Source organism: Labrus mixtus, chromosome 18 (genome assembly GCF_963584025.1).
Source record: "Labrus mixtus chromosome 18, fLabMix1.1, whole genome shotgun sequence".
Lineage (NCBI taxonomy): Eukaryota > Metazoa > Chordata > Actinopteri > Labriformes > Labridae > Labrus > Labrus mixtus.
In genome coordinates this window covers 16,915,541-16,935,271 of record NC_083629.1, presented here as the reverse complement: position 1 = coordinate 16,935,271, position 19,731 = coordinate 16,915,541, and the positions used below count along the sequence as shown (strand labels likewise).

Below are 19,731 nucleotides of genomic sequence, written 5' to 3'. Positions count from 1 at the left end.
ATGACTGTCTACAATGGGTGCAACACCCGAGTCCCACTGTCTGTGATGTTTTCCGAGCCGTAGCTTCACTTGTTTACATCGCCCGGACAGCCGGCCGGCCGGCTCATCACCTTGTTTATAAAAGTTGTTTAATTGAGGGAGTAGAGAAAAGAAGGATAACATACTGTACTCACTGCTTAATTGAATGTCACGTAAGCGTTTCTAGATCACGCTCATTTCGGGTAAATTTAAATGCAGTGTGGAGATAAGAGCATAATAAAGATCTCTAGCATTAGCATGCTAACACAACAATGCAGCGCGAGTTGTTTTGGTTTCATGCTGGTGCTCAAGGGCGACATCTGCTGGATCAAAAAATCACATATTAAGCCTTTAAAGGTGCGCTATGTAGTTTTGGTAGATAGATGTGAAAGTTGGAGAAATCTACAGATTCTGTGGTATATGTTAATAACTCTATACACAAACTATCCTTAGAGGAAAATTTGGTCCCTGTAACACTGTTTAAAGATAAAATGATACACGAGAAGTTATAGTGGGGGCCCGCAACAGTGAAACTCTCTTAATAGCTATTTAGCTCCAAACAGTGTTCCAGGGACCCATTTTTTCCTTTGAGTAAAGTTTGTGTATTAAGTTCAGAAAAATATAGCTTAAAATTGTTTCACTTTCAAATTTCATTATAAAAACTCAGTAGTGCACTTTTAATATACTGTATTAGTGAAACAATTGACTATCAAAGTAACTCTCCTATGGATAATCATGAATTATAATAAATCCAAAGAAATTCATATTTTCTTTAATTGCTTCTCTAAAAAACAGCTGACGCTAGGTGAGCAATGGCTAATAAAGGCGCTGACATCCGCTGTTTTGTGTTTACAAAAGTAACAGAACATTATGTTGTGGCCTATGTTTTTGATAATGTTTTTCTTTGATTTTGAACTAAATTTTGTCTCCATTTTAACTGGCTGAGACTTGTAATTTAAAGACCCACAACTTTCAAACTTGACAAGTCACTAGCTGCTGTTAGCTTGCTAATAATGTAAGTGCTAAAGCAATATGCCGTGTCATGGTGACACACAAGACACTGGAAGCAGATTAGGGCTGTGGTTAAATACATACATCTTAGTAGTGTGTATATATACATTTATATCTAAATTTACATTTATATAATTATATACAGTTGCAGGAAAAAGTATGTGAACCCTTTGGAATTTCTTAGTTTTCTGATTAAATTGGTCATACAATGTGTTCTGATCTTCATTTAAGTCTCAACAATAGACAAACATAGTCTGCTTAAACTAATACCACACAAACAATTTTATGTTTTCATGTTTTTATTGAACACAACATCTAAACATTCACAGTGCAGGGTGGAAAAAGTATGTGAACCCCTAGGCTAATGACTTCTCCAAGAGCTAATTGGAGTCAGGAGTCAGCCAACCTGGAGTCCAATCAATGAGACAAGATTGGAGGTGTTGGTTAAAGCTGCCCTGCCCTATAAAAAACACACTCCAGTTTTGAGTTTGCTACTCTCAAGAAGCATTGCCTGATGTGAACCATGCCTCGCACAAAAGAGCTCTCGGAAGACCTACGATTAAGAATTGTTGACTTGCATAAAGCTGGAAAGGGTTACAAAAGAATCTCTAAAAGCCTTGATGTTCATCAGTCCACGGTAAGACAAATTGTCTATAAATGGAGAAAGTTCAGCACTGTTGCTACTCTCCCTAGAAGTGGCCGCCCTGTAAAGATGACTGCAAGAGCACAGCGCAGAATGCTCAATGAGGTGAAGAAGAATCCTAGAGTGTCAGCTAAAGACTTACACAAATCTCTGGCACATGCTAACATCTCTGTTGATGAATCTACGATACGTAAAACACTAAACAAGAATGGAGTTCATGGTGAGGACACCACGGAGAAAGCCACTGCTGTCTAAAAAAAAACATTGCTGCACGCTTGATGTTTGCAGAAGAGGACCTGGATGTTCCACAGCACTACTGGCAAAACATCCTGTGGACAGATGAAACCAAAGTTGAGTTCTTTGGAAGGAACACACAACACACACAGGCACAGCACACCAACATCAAAACCTCATCCCAACTGTGAAGTATGGTGGAGGGGGCATCATGGTTTGGGGCTGCTTTGCTGCATCAGGGCCTGGACAGATTGCTATCATCGATGGAAAAATGAATTCCCAAGTTTATCAAGACATTTTGCAGGACAGCTTAAGGCCATCTGTCCACCAATTGAAGCTCAACAGAAGATGGGTGATGCAACAGGACAACGACCCAAAGCACAGAAGTAAATCAACAACAGAAGAAAATACGCCTTCTGGAGTGGCCCAGTCAGAGTCCTGACCTCAACCCGATAGAGATGCTGTGGCATGACCTCAAGAGAGCGATTCACACCAGACATCCCAAGAATATTGCTGAACTGAAAAAGTTTTGTAAAGAGGAATGGTCCAAAATTCCTCCTGACTGTTGTGCAGGTCTGATCTGCAACTACAGGAAACGTTTGGTTGAGGTTATTGCTGCCAAAGGAGGGTCAACCAGTTATTAAATCCAAGGGTTCACATACTTTTCCCACCCTGCACTGTGAATGTTTACATGTTCAACAAAAACATGAAAACATAAAATTGTTTGTGTGGTATTAGTTTAAGCAGACTGTGTTTGTCTATTGTTGAGACTTAGATGAAGATCAGAACACATTTTATGACCAATTTAATCAGAAAACTAGAAAATTCCAAAGGGTTCACATACTTTTTCCTGCAACTGTACATGCATATACAATACGATATCAATATGTACTTTCTCATCTTTCCATCACTGCATTTGCTTGGGAAAATTTGCCTGGGAAAATGGTATAGTCATGTTGCTAGATGCTATTCTAGCTATAGAGTTTATTTTGATGCTTGATTGGTGAACTAACAGACCTCTAAACCATCTGTGACCAAACTCCAGCTGCATCAACTTCAACTTTTTTTTTTTTTTTTTAAATCAGACGTCAAAGAATCTCTCTGGTAAAGCTCATGACGACTTGACATTTCAGGAGGTTAAATAAAACCTGGTTAACCTCCTCTAACGTGTAACAGAACATGTGACGGTTCTTGTGGCCAATCATTTTTTAAATTATTTTGTGTGTCATTTGAATCTGACTTTGACTTTTTAGTGTTTGTGTTTCTGCCCCTGCAGAGCTCCTCTCCATGCACAGATGGCGATGTGGTGATGTGGTGTGTCACAGAATGAACAGTTTTCCACACCGCTCTGCCAGAGCTGCCCGGCTGCAGCACAGGGAGGAGACGCGCTACAGCTGCCCGGCCTCAACATAAAAGACATATCTCTTTGTTGTCTCTTCCTCCTCTTTTTCCTCTTCTGGCCATGTGGCGTGTCTACAGAAGTGAAGGCACACAGGACAGCAGTTAAACTTCTGTGAATGTTTAATGGCAATGAGTCACAAGCTGAAATGAAAACACCTGCTGTCACTGAGGTCACGATGGACTCTTAAAGGAGTATGCTTTCATTTTTGCGTCAAATCTTCTTCAGCTCTTCGGGTCCCATCATGGTTTCCATAATGTTAGTTATTTGAAATGCAAAGTAAGATATTTGAATTGACACTTCTTAAACTGATGGATGCAAGAACCATGACTTAAACTTGAATTAGGGTGTTTTTTTGTCCTAAACTTTAAAGCTTCTTATAAATATGAAGCGTTTTTTAAAGGAAACAAACAGTTAAAAATTTGACAATCAGCTTGTCAGTGAACAACAAAGGCAGAAGGATGAAGCCGAGTCTTTTAGTCGTTCTCCACACCAAAACTTCAACGAAAAGAATTAATAAAAGCCCCCTCAAGAATATAGTAGGAAAGAGTATTGCATATTTCAGTTTCTGTGTTTTGGGGACTTTTCTCATGCTCCAGCTGGCATGAAATACTGAGGATTTATTTAATTTGTTTCTGTGGGTCTGAACTGTGCCACCTCAGATTTGGGTCAACTGGAAAGCTTCAATCGTGACAGTTTTTAATCCCCATTTACACAGAAAGCGGAAAGCCGCTGCTTCCCCCTGCTGGACAACTGGGGACTCACACTTGAATTCAACCCTTCAGCAAAATTAAGTATTTTAAAAAGGAAGAAGAAAAACATAACTAAACGAAATTTACCATATAAAAAAAAAATGTTTAGATACTAAAGGCACATTGCAGTCCTCCTATGTTTGCCTTTATAAAAAAAAAAGTACAATACAAAATTAATTCATGCTCAAACTTTTCTCCTGTAAATGTTTACGGTTGGAAGGATGAACAATACGTGAATAGAAAATATAAATTACTGATTTAATTCGTTTAACACGTATTTCCTTTATCTGAGTTGTTCTTTTCCAGTTCTTTTCTAACAATAACGGAACCTCTTCTTGAGGAAGTGTTCCGACACGGCTGTAAATATTGTGACACAGAGCAGGCTACGCTTGTCCATGCGTGTTTCTCTGAGAACGTCAGAGTAGCTTATTTTAGAGGGTCTGGTTAACATTTAGATAGTTGTCTATGTTGTCAGTTGTTTCGCTGCGTTATGGGAGTTTGTGGACGTTGTGGGAAAGTAGGCAGGTTGAAGTAAATAACGCATAATAACACGTTTATATCAGCTTGTGACTCCTACAAAAAGGATTTGAACGGTGAGTTTTCTGCTCGAATCTGACAGTCCTTACCAAACAGTAGTAGGCTAATCTTTTTTTTCTTCTTCTAGGTCTAGTGTATGTCCTGAAACATTGATGTAATCTTCTAATGTGCACACCATGATGACCAAAAAGCAAGCATGAAAGGATGACAATTTTGAATTGAGTCTTAGAAAGAGGCAACGTTTTGATAGTTGCTGTTAGGTTGTTCATCATTTCTATATGACATGTTATCAAAGAGGCTTTTCTAACACATCCTTTCATTTTTTTCCCTTCCTGTTCAGTGTGGTTGAATCCCATCACACACTGAGCTGTCATGGAGGGTTTGGAGGAGAAGCTGAAAGGTCTTTCCATCGCTCGGCGGTCTCGCCCAGAGGAGCCCACTTACCTGCTGGACGTCGCCCTGCAGTCGACTGGCCTGCTCGCCGTCTCCTGCTCCGACTTCGCCGTCCACGTTCACGACAAGGACACGCTGGACCAACTCGGGGAGTGTCGGGGCCACGACAAACCGCTTTGTGGGGTCGTTTTCTCCCGCCGCTCCCCTGGCTTCCTCTACTCCGGCTCTGCGGACGGGACAGTGAAGGGCTGGGACGTCCGGTGCCCGGCGACAGAGCCGGCCCAGATGTTCAAAAGCGACCCCTCGCACAGCTACTGCAGCTTCGACCTCAGCTGCAGCGACACGCTCCTGTGTGCCGGCACAGAGCAGGTGAACGACGAGGACAGCTTCCTGGTTTTCTGGGATGTCAGAAAACCAGGCGCTGGGCTTCTTGGGGTGTATTCTGAGTCACACAGTGACGACATCACACAGGTGCGATTCCATCCTAGAGACAAGGACCGTCTGGCGTCCTGCTCCACAGACGGCCTTGTGAATGTTTTTGACCTGAGCCGAGGGGCGGAAGAGGAGGCGCTGCTGGCAACCTGCAACAGCGACTCCTCTGCTGGGTCGGTTTGCTGGTCTGGCGCTGACTACACACAGCTGCTGTGCCTGAGCCACGACGAGGGGCTGCACCTCTGGGACCTTGGTCAGCTTGACACAGAGGAGCCTCTCACTATTTTCAGCTCTTCCGACGCTCGCGGCCTGACTCCGCTCGCCGACAGAGGAGGCGTTGATTACCTGGTGGGAGGGAGCTGGCTGGAAGACGCACAGAAGCTGCTGGTGGTCGGAGGGAAGAACAGCGGGGATCTCCACCTGATGGAGTGTGACAACAGGGGGCTCCATCTGCTCAGGAGCCTAAAGGGCGGCCATGCCTCCACCGTGCGGTGCTTCTTATGGGACGCGGCGGAGGAGGCTCTGGTTACAGGAGGAGAGGACGCTCAGCTGTTGCTGTGGAAACCAGGAGGGGAGGACCTTGCGTCAGCGAAAAGGGAGTCAAAGAAGAGCGAATCAGCTTTGAAACTAAAATCCAGGCCGCATAAAAAACACGGCTACCAGAGAGAGAAAAAGGAGGCAAGACAAGACAATGAATGAAGTGTTGAAACACTGAGTCTTACGAACTCGACTGTGGAGGCTTCTCACTACTCTGCCAACAGAAAAATCTGTTTCAAAGTCAATATTTTGTCTAAATATTTCTACATATCGCACACATCTCCACAGGATTAACATCCCTTTAGGCCAGAAAAGACTCCGACAACACTCAGTCAGTCACAATGTGTTTACAACAGCTGACTTTTTAATCTTTTTGCTTTTGTGGAAGCCTTAACCCTAACAAGTTCCTGAATGCTAATTTGGATTGTTCCCATAGAAATAGAGATACGCTGAGTTTTGAAATGTCCAAACTATTATTCTTAGTGTGTTTTATTACTAACCTAATTTAATAGAATGTACTTTACATGAATTAACTTCTTTGCAATTATTATTATATATATATTATATATATATTATATATATTATAATTATTCAACTCTGAGCTTGGATGTATTTAAATAGTTTGTTTTGAAGTTTGAAGTGTTTTAGTTTATTATTGTGTCATACATACACAATACACATACATAGTTGTTTGTGGTCCCTCCTTCTGAAGTGTCACTGGAACATAACTTACAAACTGCACATCGCCGATCTTTCTCAGAGACGGAATAACACTCCCACGCTTCTTTCTTGTTCGACCATCAAAACAAATCAGAGTTTGTTCAACAGGTGACTTCTTCTGCCCAATAATAAAACTCTGAATCAGCAGTTTGGTAAACTAGCTCGCCTGCTTTGATACAATTGATGTGATACAACAGATGCACTATGACTTCTGGCATCAGCCACATTGATTGCAGACGGGCCCGATATCAACCAATACCAGTGTTCAGCTGACACATGGATGCCTTCCCACTCACTCAGTACATGATCAAGCTTTTAGACTACAAACTGGAGCATTGATCTTAATAACTGTTTACAGTCAGTGATCACATCGAACAGATTTTATTGCTCGTATATCAGAAACATGACTTGAAAACGTTTTACTTGAATGGGAAGGAAACAAATCTGTTCCAGCCTGTTTCGACCTTCACACTCATGCCTGGTAATTATAAATGATCTTATCTGTAGTGTGTCCCGTAAATGATTGGATCTAAATGAATGCTTTAGTGGGAGGAGTCTTAAAAAAGCATTAGGGGATGTTACTTAATGACAGGAGATCGGTATAGGATACACTTCGGAAGCCCAATTTCAGATGTGAAGTAGTCCAGATTCATTAAAGAAATCCAGATACAGATTAAATGATAGTATTTGGAAATTAGTTCTCATGTACAGTATATTTATTACCTACCTACATACTAATGAATGTTCTTGCTGGAAGAGGGACAGAGCTGATGGATACTTAAAGACTCAAATGAATCTCTTAAATTTGTGGGATTTTACGCGAGACAAAGAAACAAAAGCACGACTCTAGGATTCTTCAGGAAGATCTATAAAATCAAAGTCATGACATAAAAAAACCTTAATTTCCCTCACTGTACGGTTGTATTCTCATTGGCCACTGGAGGAGCAAGTCAATAAATGACCATTTACCTCACACCTTGTGTACTTTCCTGTTACTCTACAGAATGTGCATTGAGTTTTGACTGATTACTGATATAAACAAAATACTGTGAATCTTTGTGTTGCACTACTGTGCATACAGTATCCTTGTGGACACAGCTTGTAATTCTCTGATATTTCATCTTGAAATAAAGATGATTTTTCTCAGTTTTTCAAAATGTGCATTGTTCTGTGTTTTTATATTTTTTCATATTAAATCTGGAGATGATTGTAGCGCAAAGCATCCTGGAAGTCATCAGAAACCAGCCAGCACAGCAGGACCTCGCCGAGAGAGCAGCTACTGCTCTCAGATGGAGTGGAATAACATGATTGGCAGTTCGACTGTGCTTCAGTGTTACTCGAGAGAAATCCTACAGGGATTGAGTGATTGTTTACTGTTTCTTCATTCATCATAGTTTAAGCCTTGTAACAATGACCAAGAAACATTTAAATCATGATAAGACTTACTTTGTCATGAAGTCATTAAAAGTAGCTGATCCTATGATCTCATGTTCTTGCAGAGATGTGCTTGTAAAAAAAAGATTCTGCAGCAAATGAAGTCATGGTGTAAATAGTTCTTTAGTTTTTTTTTTTTTCAAATAATAGCTATCTTGTGAGAGTTTGACTGCAATTTTGGTCGATACAATTTTTTGGAAGTAAGTTAATTTTTCATATATTTATATAAGCACCTTTGTTGGTAGATGAAGTCATTATTTTTTTTACCAACAGTTAATTGTTAGTATGAATTCTGATTTATTGACTGTGTTAATGAAGCATAGCTTTTTAACTTAAGTACGCTTTTGTTGTACTTGTACATTTCTTTGATTATCTTTGTGTAATGCTCCTTTACACTTTCACTTCATAATGTTTCAGTGAGGTATTGATCTGTGACTCCACTTCTCATTGGACTTCTACATTTACTTTGCCAGTTAGTATTTTCCAAACATTTGACAGAATATCATGACATCATGACAGTGCGTCTCCAATGATAATCCATCCAAATGCATAACATACTTATTAACTATTGCTGTATTCACACATACACACAACAATGCCCCTACATTTTTGGGGTGAGCTGTTATACACATACACAAACAAAAGCTGGCAGTATGGGGTGATGACATATTAAAGGCTTTTTTTTGGTGGTTTTGCCCATTTTCTAGAGCTGCTGCTTATGCCAAGACACGACACCTTAACCTTGGTAATATTTCCTTGAATAAAAGCTAAATTTAAGCACACTGAGCAATCTTTAAAAAAAAGACTTAATTGTCATTATTGAGGGACGCAGAGGTTAACTTTCATAACCTAACAATAGTAAACGGTGGTCAGAAGTGCTCTTAAACTGAGGTCATGAACGCTGCCAGTGTTTATGGACAAAAGCAATATCCTGTAACTGCTGTGTGACCAATTCAACCTTTGCACACGTAAAGAAGCTGCTTCATACAATACAATACGTTGCTAAAGCTGACCCATTCAGCAAGGGGAAATCTCAGTGGGAGGGAAATGTGTGAAGATCCACTTCAGCAGATTTCAACAGGCAGCCTGTCTTGAAATTTTACATTAGTTTGAAAACAACTTATGTTATTTATTATTATTATTATTTATGGTTTCTGGTCTTTAATTCTTATCGTTCCTTTTGTCTTCTGGAAAGTCTTAAAATGTAACATAAACACTATTTGAGCTGAGACTGTGAGGTCCCGTACAGACGCACTACAGTCGGACAAACTGTTCTGTCAGTCAAAGGAACTAAACATTGGAATATTCTCCCACTCACAAACATGTGCATCCTTCAAAACACACCTCGAACAGTGGATAAAAGAAAAACCAAGTCTGTGACCACTTTTAACCTTTAACCTCTATTATTGTCTTGTGTCACTTGTGCCTTTGTATTCGTATTTTGTCTTTCTCTTACCTGCCTAGGGACAACAGATGGAAACTAGCACTGTTCATTAATATGCACTGTTCCTAACAAATAAATAAATAAATAAAAAATAAATAAATAAAGTATAAAAACATTTAACAGGTGATTTGCAAAAAATGTCTTCCAGATACACAACTGATGTAGGTTGTCCACCCTGAATGTACGCCCATGGAGGTGCTGTAGCATTAGCAGTAATCATAGTACACCTATGTTATAGTTATGTAACTCTTCCTGCTAACGTATCCTTCCTTAATATCGGGGCTTGCGGGGAAATCCACTGTTCGTTCACACAGCGTCGCCTCGGTGCTGAAGCAGGCTGGAATATTATAAACCTTCAGCAGAGCTAGGTCAAATCGACCGTCAAAGTGTGGGGTTAAAAATTGTTGAGAAAAAAAAAGGGCTGGGCCTCGGACAGGTTTAGCCTCATTCCAGCACGCTTGTGTGGTGGAGACTCCGCACACTTTGCTTTCCTCGTTCCTCTTTCCTTGTCCCTTCTCCTCCTCCTCCACCTAACCGACGGATCCAGAGACCTCATTTCCCTCTTTTGGGGGGTTGAGTGACACCTCCCGCTGTCCAATCACAACGCGGCACACGTCTGTCGTCAGCCAATCGCCGTCGCACGTCGATCTTAACACGTCAAGCACGCTGCGGTGCGTTTCTGTTATGTGTGCCATGGTCTCAACCCAAGCAGTGTTGACAATAGGGTGAAAAGAAACAGCCCCGAATCATAAACGAAGCTAAGGAAACATCCAAATTCCAGGGGGTTTGGGGTAGACAAGCAATTGATTTAGTAACAGGAATGTAATTGCGTTGACCTGATCGTTTTATACAGCTGTGTTTTCTTATTAATGGGACTTTGAGGATTATTATTGGAAGGAAAAGGTACTCGTGGGTTTGGCTGTTTCAGGCCAGATTTTCCTGCTGTTCCGCCGCTGCTTTGGGGAAAGGCTGTTTGGGGTAGCCCTAACACTTTAGCCCGGTAGATTTTTCCCAAAAACATAGGATAACTCTTCGCCGCCGTCTCCGTTGCGAACCGCAAAGGATCAAGGTAAAGTACTGCAATTGGAGGGCTCACAACAGCCACTCGGTCGGGCTCGGCTCGGGGGACTCGGGACGGTGTGTTGTGTGTTTCCAAACCCCCCCAAGTCGGTCTGTCAGTGTTTGAGCGCTAGCTTTACAGCATTAGCACTGCCCTCCCCTGTATTTACACCTGGGATGATGGGTGATCGCCCAAGCCCGCCCAGGTAACGTTATTTTTTACAAGCACACTATGTTAACACAGGTTTGATCATTCCACTGCTTTTTTTAATTTTTTTTTTTTACAATCTGGTGTGTTTTTGTTTGATTCTCGCAATGAAACGCTAAGCTGGTGGCGGCTAAATGAGCTAAAGGCTACATGTTTCAACTTGAGCTAACCCCCGCGGTAGCCGCTTTCAAAAAAAATGCAGTTTATTCCTGGATTTTCAACTTTACACTTGTGAGAAAACCCTGCTTTGAATGCTTGTTTTTATTATTTGAATGTGTCGCGTACTCAGAGGAGGCCACTAACTTAACAGCAAATGTGATTAAATTCAGACGCGTTGTAATCGAGAAGCTATCGGTGCTAGCTAAGCTAACGTTAGTGAGGTTATCGCGCTGTCAAGTTTTTGAATATTATGCTGCTTGCTGCCAGGCCCGACATGCACAAGCTAACGCCACTTCTCCTGGCTTGATTTTTTGACATACTGCAGCTAAACACTGCTTTAACTGATGGTAGTAAATATGTAACACTAAATTGCATTGTAAAAGCATATAATCTTTATTGTGTTGGTGGTTAATGGCTGATCTGTCTAAAGGAAGAGCTGATGTCAGGGAATCATTCATTTGCTTTTGAAGTAAATGTTTTAATCCCTGTTCTGTAAAAAAAAAAAGTCCTTAGCTTTCCTGTCAGATAGATAGATAGAATCTTTATTATTGTTGTATACGAGGACACAATGAAACTTTGTAAGCAGAAATCTTAAACAGCAGCGTTTACAAAAATATATATAAGATAAAAGATAAGATATACTTTATTCATCCCAGCAGGGAAATGTAGGTGTTCCAGCAGCCAGCATACATACAAACACACACAACACATATATACATACATATCCCACCCATACAGTTTGATATATGATATATGCAACTCAGGCTAAAGTTTAAAAGTTTAAATGTCTTCTGTCCTTACTTAAAGGGGAGTCGTTATAAAGTAGGTAAAAAAAGTGTTTTTTTAAATCTGAGAGAGAAGTGTGCAAAAAGTGGCCAGAGCAATCTCTGTTCAGTGAATGATAATAATAATAAATAAATAGACAGTTGTGGTGACTGAAAGAATATATACAGTTATTATTTTTGCAGTGACTGATTAGTTAAACAAATATAAATATAGAGATATAGTGCAAATAAGTGAAGTTATAGTGCAGTGAATATGAAAAAAAAATGTGTGGTGCTAATCCGATATAAACTTTTGACTGGCTTTGTACTGTAAGATACTTTGTGTGGACAACTTCTATTTCTAAGTATGCCACAGGTCCGTCATGTTTTCTTGATTTAACATCATGTGCGTTGTGTTAACAGGCTTTCAAAAAGGGAGATCATCACCAAATAATGGCACTGTATTGACATGGATGAGAGGTAGAAAGATGGTGATGAGTGAGAGACGCTGTGAGATAAAGATGAGGGCAGATTGAAGCCACTGGGCCGAGAGAAACAAGTTTCTTCCGTCACCAACTTTACTTTTTTTTTGTTCCACCTTGCTTCTGCCCTGTCAGTCTTGTAGGAATGACAGAAGCATGCCAGAAGCCAGGTGTGGCCTTATGCATTAAATGGGATGGTATTTGCAACGCTAGTGTGTGTAGGCGTAGTTCGTGTTTTGGTACTGTCAAACATACTCATCTAAGAGGTTTTCGAATGTCACTCCATTTTGAAGGCATATCCTGCTGTGGCTGTGACAGTTCAACATCCAAAGTCTCCTGTGTTTACGATAACTCTGGTGTAGTACCTGCCTTTTTCTTATCGCCTGTGTTTGAAAGCTGCTGAGTGCATTTGTTCTTGACAGTGTGAACAGCATAATTATCCCCTGAATGAATCACACCTATTAGACAGACTGTCAGATTGTAGTATTCTGTGAAAAGTGGAAATGGGAGAGGTTTGCAAGAAGTCAGTTGTAGAATGATTACAAATAGGAGATGCAGGATTTTGATTTGAATTTACGGGTAACCCTGTGAAATTAATATGTATAACAACCTGTTCTCTTGGGTTTTGCATAAATCATTTGTTGCTGTGATTTGCATGACACTTGTTTGGTTTTGCTTCCTGGAAGATACAAAGTTGAAGGACGTTTAACTTAAAAAAAAAAAAAAAAAAAAAAAAAAAAAGAGGACATGTAGTTTCTAATGATGCTTTTTAGCCCTCCTCAACAAATGAAACATCAGGAGGCTTTGAACTTAGATATTATTGATGTGCCTAGTGGGGCCATGTATTAGCAACAATCTAGTCATACAGAGGGTATCCTGATACAGGGGGGTTATGATTTGATAAATGGCTACAGCTTGTGATACTGTAAGCAAGTCTATTATACTATTTTTTTTAAATGTTATTGCGACAAAACGTATAGTGGAAAGAGCAAGTAAGTTTGAATTTACATTTTAATGCCTATACATTGTTATCTGGGCAAAGGGACTTTCCTAAGCTCAGATCAGTAAGGAAAAAATGATGCATGTTCTATTAATAACTGGTGTATTTGAAAACTGATAGTACACAAAAGATAACATCTTGGGTTTTGAATTGCATTTACATTTCTAGCATCTCTAAGGCCAAGTGTGTGTGCACAGTTTACTGAAACAAAAAGTGCATTGACAAAAAATAACAAATTTAGAAATTATATGAAGAAAAACTACAAAGAATACGTCTCGGGCCAGCTCGTCAAATTGTGAATAATTGTGCTGTTTACTTATTTACATAACGAGAAATTGAATATTTATAGATATCGTAATGTTGGCTGGACGAAAGAAGTTTAAAGCCTTCACTTGTGGCTTCAGAAAACTACGATGATCATATTTCCTGATTTCTGGGAAATTGTAGACCACATGATCAGTCAGTTAAAGGGAAAAATAACCGGTAGATACATTTGTTTGTAATTTAAGAAATTGTTTTTTCCTGAGAAGTATCCTCTTGTAAATGCAATCCCCAGAATGTGAACATGGATGTGTTTATTATTATAATCATTTGTCTTTTTTACGATAACAAATGGAATATCTTTGGCTTTCTGGCTGTTGCACGGAAAACATGATGTTTGAAGATGTTTTGGAGGGCTCAAATTTTTTTTAAGCTGTTTTGAACTTTAAAAGCCTAAATGTTGACTGTTTTATCAAGAAAAGGCAAACGGCAACCTCCGGTGTTGAAAAAAAGGAAACGCAAAGACCTGCAGTTTTTTTGTTGGTCCACTTGAGGCTGGCTGCAAAAGCCCTGTAAGTCATACACACACAAAATGCCTGTTTTTACAGCAGATATGAATCTGTTTACAGCCTAGTTCAAAAAACAAATTTGGTCTGAATAGGTCATGTCTTTGTATATCACACAATGTATGGGGAATGTTTTTTTTTTTTTTTTCAAACTCATCCGTTTAGATTTTCTGAAGGATAAGAATAATTCAAAACAAGGCATGTGTCTGACTTGACTGACGGCGAGGCGGTGTAGCTGTTGGTGATAAGATTGGTGGTAAACTGTTAAGACCTGCCTCAGCACCGGCTCTTTGCCTGGTGTTAGGTTGACCGAAAGCTAGGTTGAGACAGCATAGACCACCATAGACGGGCCTCAGAAGCTCCCCCTCATTCACATATGGGTGACATCACTGAGAATGTGTCCGTGTTTTCTTTACAGTCTATGGTGTAATTAATGTAAGATGGAATCTTATGTGTCCCCCTTTATAAGATCAATGGTCAAAACTGTCCTTCTTCCAATGCACATGGCCTCAAAGTTGCAACGGGTTTTTGCCTTTATCTTTATGTATTTACTTTCAGAGCGTTTCTTGTGTGCTGGTGAGCTTCCCCCCTGAAAATGTGTCTCTGGGGTTTGAGCTGTTAGTTTGACAACATGTAAAGGTATTGTAAAGCCTTGAGGAGCTGATAATGGAATCAGATAGTTGATGCATGACATACAATCATTAGTCACAGCCCTTTATTTAATTTGTTCAATGCCCATGAGTAGATGATATCCATCAGGAGACTTTATGATTGCATTAATATCATATTGTTTCTTTGACATTTTCTTTGTCGGCTGCAAAGTTGCAGTATTCCACTCTGTGAATTCATTTTCTGTAATAGTTGCCTCTACCTGCTTGTTCTTATAAAATATTGATTCTCAATAACCAATATTCATAACTAGAGTTTAGCCAAAAGATGTACAATGGTCGACTTTCACAGCTCTTGGGCTGTTTGAATTTTTTACTCTGGACCGCAGATCTGGATGATCCTTGAGCGCTCCTCCAGCAAGCCTCCTTTTTCATCTCCCGTGTGTGTGTTCTTCTGTATGTTTGAGTATGCATTCTGTTCCCTCACTTCAGCTCATCTTGCTCAGCCTATTTGTTGACTTCCTGCTCAACAGCAGCTCCCTCCCTCCCTCCTCTTCCTCTCTTTCTGTTGCTCTCCCTGTTGTTCACCATGCCCCCTCCTCTCTATCTCTCTCTCTCCTTCCTCCTTGTTCTTTAATCCCACCCTCCCCGAGCCTGTTCCGATGTCATCTGGTCTCTTATGTAAGAGGCATGGGAGGGGAACGGCTTTGGTGCTTGGGTGCCATACGCCCGACCTGCCGCCGTAGTCTCGCTCTCCCTCGTGTGTTGCGGTGGCACCGGAGTGTTTTCTCACCATTAGCCGGCTAGTCAGAGACACAGAGATAGACAGCAAGGCACTTATGGTTGTACATGGGGATTCCAGTGCCCCTTTGCACAGGTAAGTGCAGCTCCCGTATCTCTGTGTGTCATTTTTAAGGACTTTTCCTGTGGGAGAATGATTGTAGTTTATCGTCTGGTTGGATTCAGCAGGTGGCGAAAGCATGAAAGCGTTGACGGATCTTTGAATATTCATGTTTGCCGTAGGTGATGCTTTTTCCTCACCGCTTTTTGAGATGTACAACTTCACAGATTCATCCTAAAACACAGCCCAAAGAGTCTCTTTGATCACGGCTGAATCAAGCTGACTGGCTGTAATAAGTCGTTGTGACGAGTTGATATATTGAGATGCAGTGTGAATGGGATGACAGAATTTGGAAAAAAAAACTGCTTGCTTACTTCAAACCAAAGTAACTTTTCTGTTCATCCTGCTCCAAATTACACATTTAAAAACGCATGAAATTCTTTTGAGCTGACCCATACGTTTACATTTTTTTTTTTTAAATACTTCCATATTACTTTGTCGTAAAAGACAAGAAATCTGATTTCCTTTAGGGTTTTGTAGAATACTAGATAATTTCCTTGACTGTCTTCTTTTCTACCAAGAATTTTAAAACCAAAAGATATTTATATTTACGTGAAAAACAGCTCCGCTAACTGTACAATTTGCAACCAGAGAATGGATGTTGTCATAGCTCAAAAAACGACTTGAATGATAAAATGATAAATCAAATAGTTGCAGGGTAATTTTCTGTCCGTTAAATAATCAGTGAGCCAAAGAGCTAAGTGTTATGTTGACTACTCTATTCATAGATCTTTATTTGCACAATCAGAGACCTTCAGAATGTATTGTCTTTTTACCTGTGATTAAAACGTTTTAGGATATTTCATCACATCTATGACTCCTCTGTAGCATCAAAGCTTCAAGAACCATGGTTCCAGGAAAAAAAGCTGATAGTCTTAAATGTGTTATAGAGTGTGGACGTCAAAGCTGTTCCCTCTGTAAGCCAATAGTTGCAGATAATCTCAGAGTGAAGGTGATTTTCAGAGCTGCTGTCTTCCTTTGTCTGATCATTGCGTGGCTCAGCAGTCGGGGTGTCAGTTTTCAGTTTTTGGTTGTGTTTTCTTAGAGCCTCGTGTTAAGGCTCTGACGCTGTTTGGACCCACTTTGTATGCCATTTGAATAGCTCTGTACCAAAGTGAACCACGGCAGAAAATTTCAACTTTTGTTCATGCAATTTACAGTCTCCATAATGCTTTGTATTCAGCCACATTTTTTACATTTACCCCCCCCCCCGCTTTTGTTTAAAATAATTTGATGGGACATCCAGATTGATCCAGACTGGCGGCTGTAGGTGTTAAACCAAGCAGCCAACAATATGTCAGATCCGTGTTCAGCTGGAGGTATTTTCCCACCCTGCTGATGACGCTGATGCCCAACAGAAGGCTTTCATACAGACGGATCGTTAACAGCTGTTTGGTTATGAGAGACAGGACAATAAGCAGTGTTGACAGTTGACTCCCCTGCCTTCTGCATGTAATTGGTTTTGTCATATGTGAATCTGTGCCTGTAGGGTGATGCAGTAAATTAAGAAAGTATCCCCTTAGCATTACTAAAGTTTATTTATGGAACGTTGACTGACGCTTTCTCTAGTTGGCTTGCAGTTGCTGGTTGAATCTATTTGTTGACTAGCTTGCATATTATAATAATAAATATTTTAGAGAAACTAACAAGGACACTGAACATAAATTCATCTTTGTATTACATCGCCCATACCCTGCTTCTCTCAAGAACTGCGCGTCATAGTCCCTCTCCATCCCTAAGATGATGATATTGAGGATGATGTTGATAAGTTTAGTCATGATGAAGTTATTGCTGATGATTTTAAAAAGTCCTATACATGGTGTGATGTTCTTCTGTAGAGTGACTTTGGCACCTATGTCCGACCTGACTTGAAGCCTTTTGTATGCACTCACCAATATTTTTACATCCAGTCTAGATTCTTTCTTGTGTTGTATTTACTCTTAAGACGTACATCGCTTTGGACAAAAGCATCTCCTATGAAGAGCGGAACTGTTTCTTTTGCTGATTCACTTAGCTTTATCATGGCTCTTAGTTAGCTAACTAACTGTTGATTAACATTAACGTAGAATAGTTGTGAGATCGAGATAACGTTGCATAAATAGGTTTGTGCACAATGTGTGATCGGGCCGAACTTCTGCTTGGCTTCTAAATCAGTTGTGCCGTCCATAAATCTGGTGGTAGCCCGTCTGAAATTGTACATTGTATGACTGGCTTAAAGAGAGAAGTTTGAACAGTGAGGCCAAGTAGATGCTTATGAAATAATAGAACATGGATTTGGTGATTTCCTTGGGGCTTGAAAATGTCTTTATTTTCTCTTTTGGTTGTAAGTCGTCTAAGAAAAAGCAGTATTAATAAAGACAAATTGATTTGGATACTCTCAGTTTACCCTAAAAAACAGTTAAAAAGACAATATAAACATTAAAAGAACTCAGCTTTTTGATCACAGTTGTCGGGTCTAGCCTATTATCTTCCTCCAGTTACATTAATATTACATCAACACCCCTGGCAGTCTCTATCCACAGAGAGGAGCAGTGCTGTTCTACAACTATTAATCACTTAGAAACTGGCAGTATATCTGTACATGATGATGGACGATCAGCTGTGCAGCCTCACATAGCTTGTAAATGCTTCCACTGTCGCTTAGTGCTGTCCATATCCTCAGGCAGCAAGGTGACGTGTGTGTGTATGTGTGTGTGTGTTCTAAAGGCTGCATGTGTGCTGGTGCCTCTCCTCTCCTTCTCTGTCCACTGTTGTATAGGAGGTCTGGTGGACAGACTGGATGACTGCCTGTGTGACTTTGACAGAGCATTATAGAAGCAGCCAGCGCAGAGTACCGCCTGCAGCGTCCTATTCACTTTTTTTATTATGCAACTATTTATGCTGGAGTCCTTATTCTTTTCTTGTCCTGCCTTCGAGTCACCCAGCTGAGTTAGTAAATGTATAAATATTTATCTCACATGTCAAGGTACTGTTAAAACTAACAGCAGAATCCCTCAAGCAAAGGAAATATTGAGAGCATACACAACACTGAATAAAAGTTGACCTAATCTAAATGGACTGAGAAAGTTACTGTTTTCATCATATCATCTCCTTATAAACCAATCTATCTACAAAAATGTAATATTGACAATACAGTCCCCAAGATTCGCTTTAAAGGTATAATATGTAATATTTTCAACATTAATATAGCAGCTATCAATATATCCTCGCCTAATGTATTGTAGAGTTGCTGAGGAATTCTTAATCGCACAGTATATCTTTAAATGTGATCATTTTAAATGTGCTCTAAGACATTTTAAGGAATCAGTAATTCCATTCATAAATGAATTGGATGGATTGAGAGAGAGAGAGACATTTGGTAAAGAACAGGAAAAAAAAATGGGATTATGACTTATGAGTGTTTAACTCTTTTACTCATGAGCTTTACTTGAAAGAGTTGATGTGAAAATCCTCATTGATCCTTTTGGGAACCTGGTAATTCTCTTCCAGGCCAAGGCCAACATGGTATGCCAACATGATGACATTCTGTGCAGCATGTCATGCACAGAATGTATCATGTTTGATTGATATCATACATAAACTGGCATGCTAGTATGATTTAGTTTGTAAGGTGGGATGAGCCTCACAGACACACTCTTAGACCCCTGTCTGTCTGCCAGCTGAAAAAGGAATCTCCTTTTTTTTTTCCCCCCCAAATGTTTCCTCCTGGGTGTGGTTCAGAGATGTAGTTTGCAGTGAAATGTGTTTTTGTTGTGACCACCCGAGCAGCCAGTTTGTTAGAAGTTTTTTAGACGTAATCAGCAGCGAGCACACAGCAGTGGACATTTCCTCGGCTTCCTCCCACTGAGGAGACGCCTCGCAGCCGCAGAACCTGCTCCATTGTTGTGGGTAGACACTGGTGTTCTTCGTCTGTGTGTGTGTGTGTGTGTTTGTGTGCTGTACCAGGCCTCAGATGAGGCCCATGCTGGGAAAATGAGGCTGTCCGCTGTGGCTGCACAGGTTTGTTGTGCGTCTAATAAACTGCTTGAGGAAGGTGGAATGATCCAGCGCTAAGAAACAGAGCGGATGCTGTTTAACATGTTACTATTATTGTTTTGCTTTCATGAGCTCACTGCTAATAAAAACACATGGCTGTAAATCTGCATGTTAATGGATTACAATCTGACTCT

The 19,731-nt window shown here is 40.2% G+C and overlaps 2 protein-coding genes across 7 annotated transcripts in view; both read left to right on the top strand.

Moving 5' to 3' along the window:
- The first annotated feature begins 4,511 nt into the window (after positions 1-4,511).
- Positions 4,512-7,649, top strand: wdr89 (WD repeat domain 89). Its single transcript, XM_061063119.1, has 2 exons — positions 4,512-4,650; positions 4,935-7,649. The coding sequence occupies exon 2, from the start codon at positions 4,967-4,969 to the stop codon at positions 6,116-6,118; it is 1,152 nt and encodes a 383-aa protein (XP_060919102.1). The 5' UTR covers positions 4,512-4,650; positions 4,935-4,966; the 3' UTR covers positions 6,119-7,649.
- Positions 7,650-10,243: 2,594 nt separating this feature from the next.
- Positions 10,244-19,731, top strand: part of ppp2r5eb (protein phosphatase 2, regulatory subunit B', epsilon isoform b) — a 50,169-nt gene continuing 40,681 nt past the window's right edge. For 2 of the 6 annotated variants that reach the window (XM_061063539.1, XM_061063538.1), the window contains exon 1: positions 10,244-10,623. Coding sequence is in view for 4 of the 6 variants with exons in the window: in XM_061063534.1 (XP_060919517.1) it covers positions 15,501-15,538 (38 nt within the window). In the remaining 2 variants the exon portion in view is untranslated. Of the gene's footprint in view, positions 10,820-15,384; positions 15,539-19,731 lie in introns of those variants that run through there. The other 4 variants (XM_061063537.1, XM_061063536.1, XM_061063534.1 and 1 more) reach the window with 3 other exon arrangements.

Coding starts and splice junctions, on each gene's coding strand:
- wdr89 (XM_061063119.1), top strand. CDS start 4,967: ATGGAGGGTTTGGAGGAGAAGCTGAAAGGTCTTTCCATCGCTCGGCGG.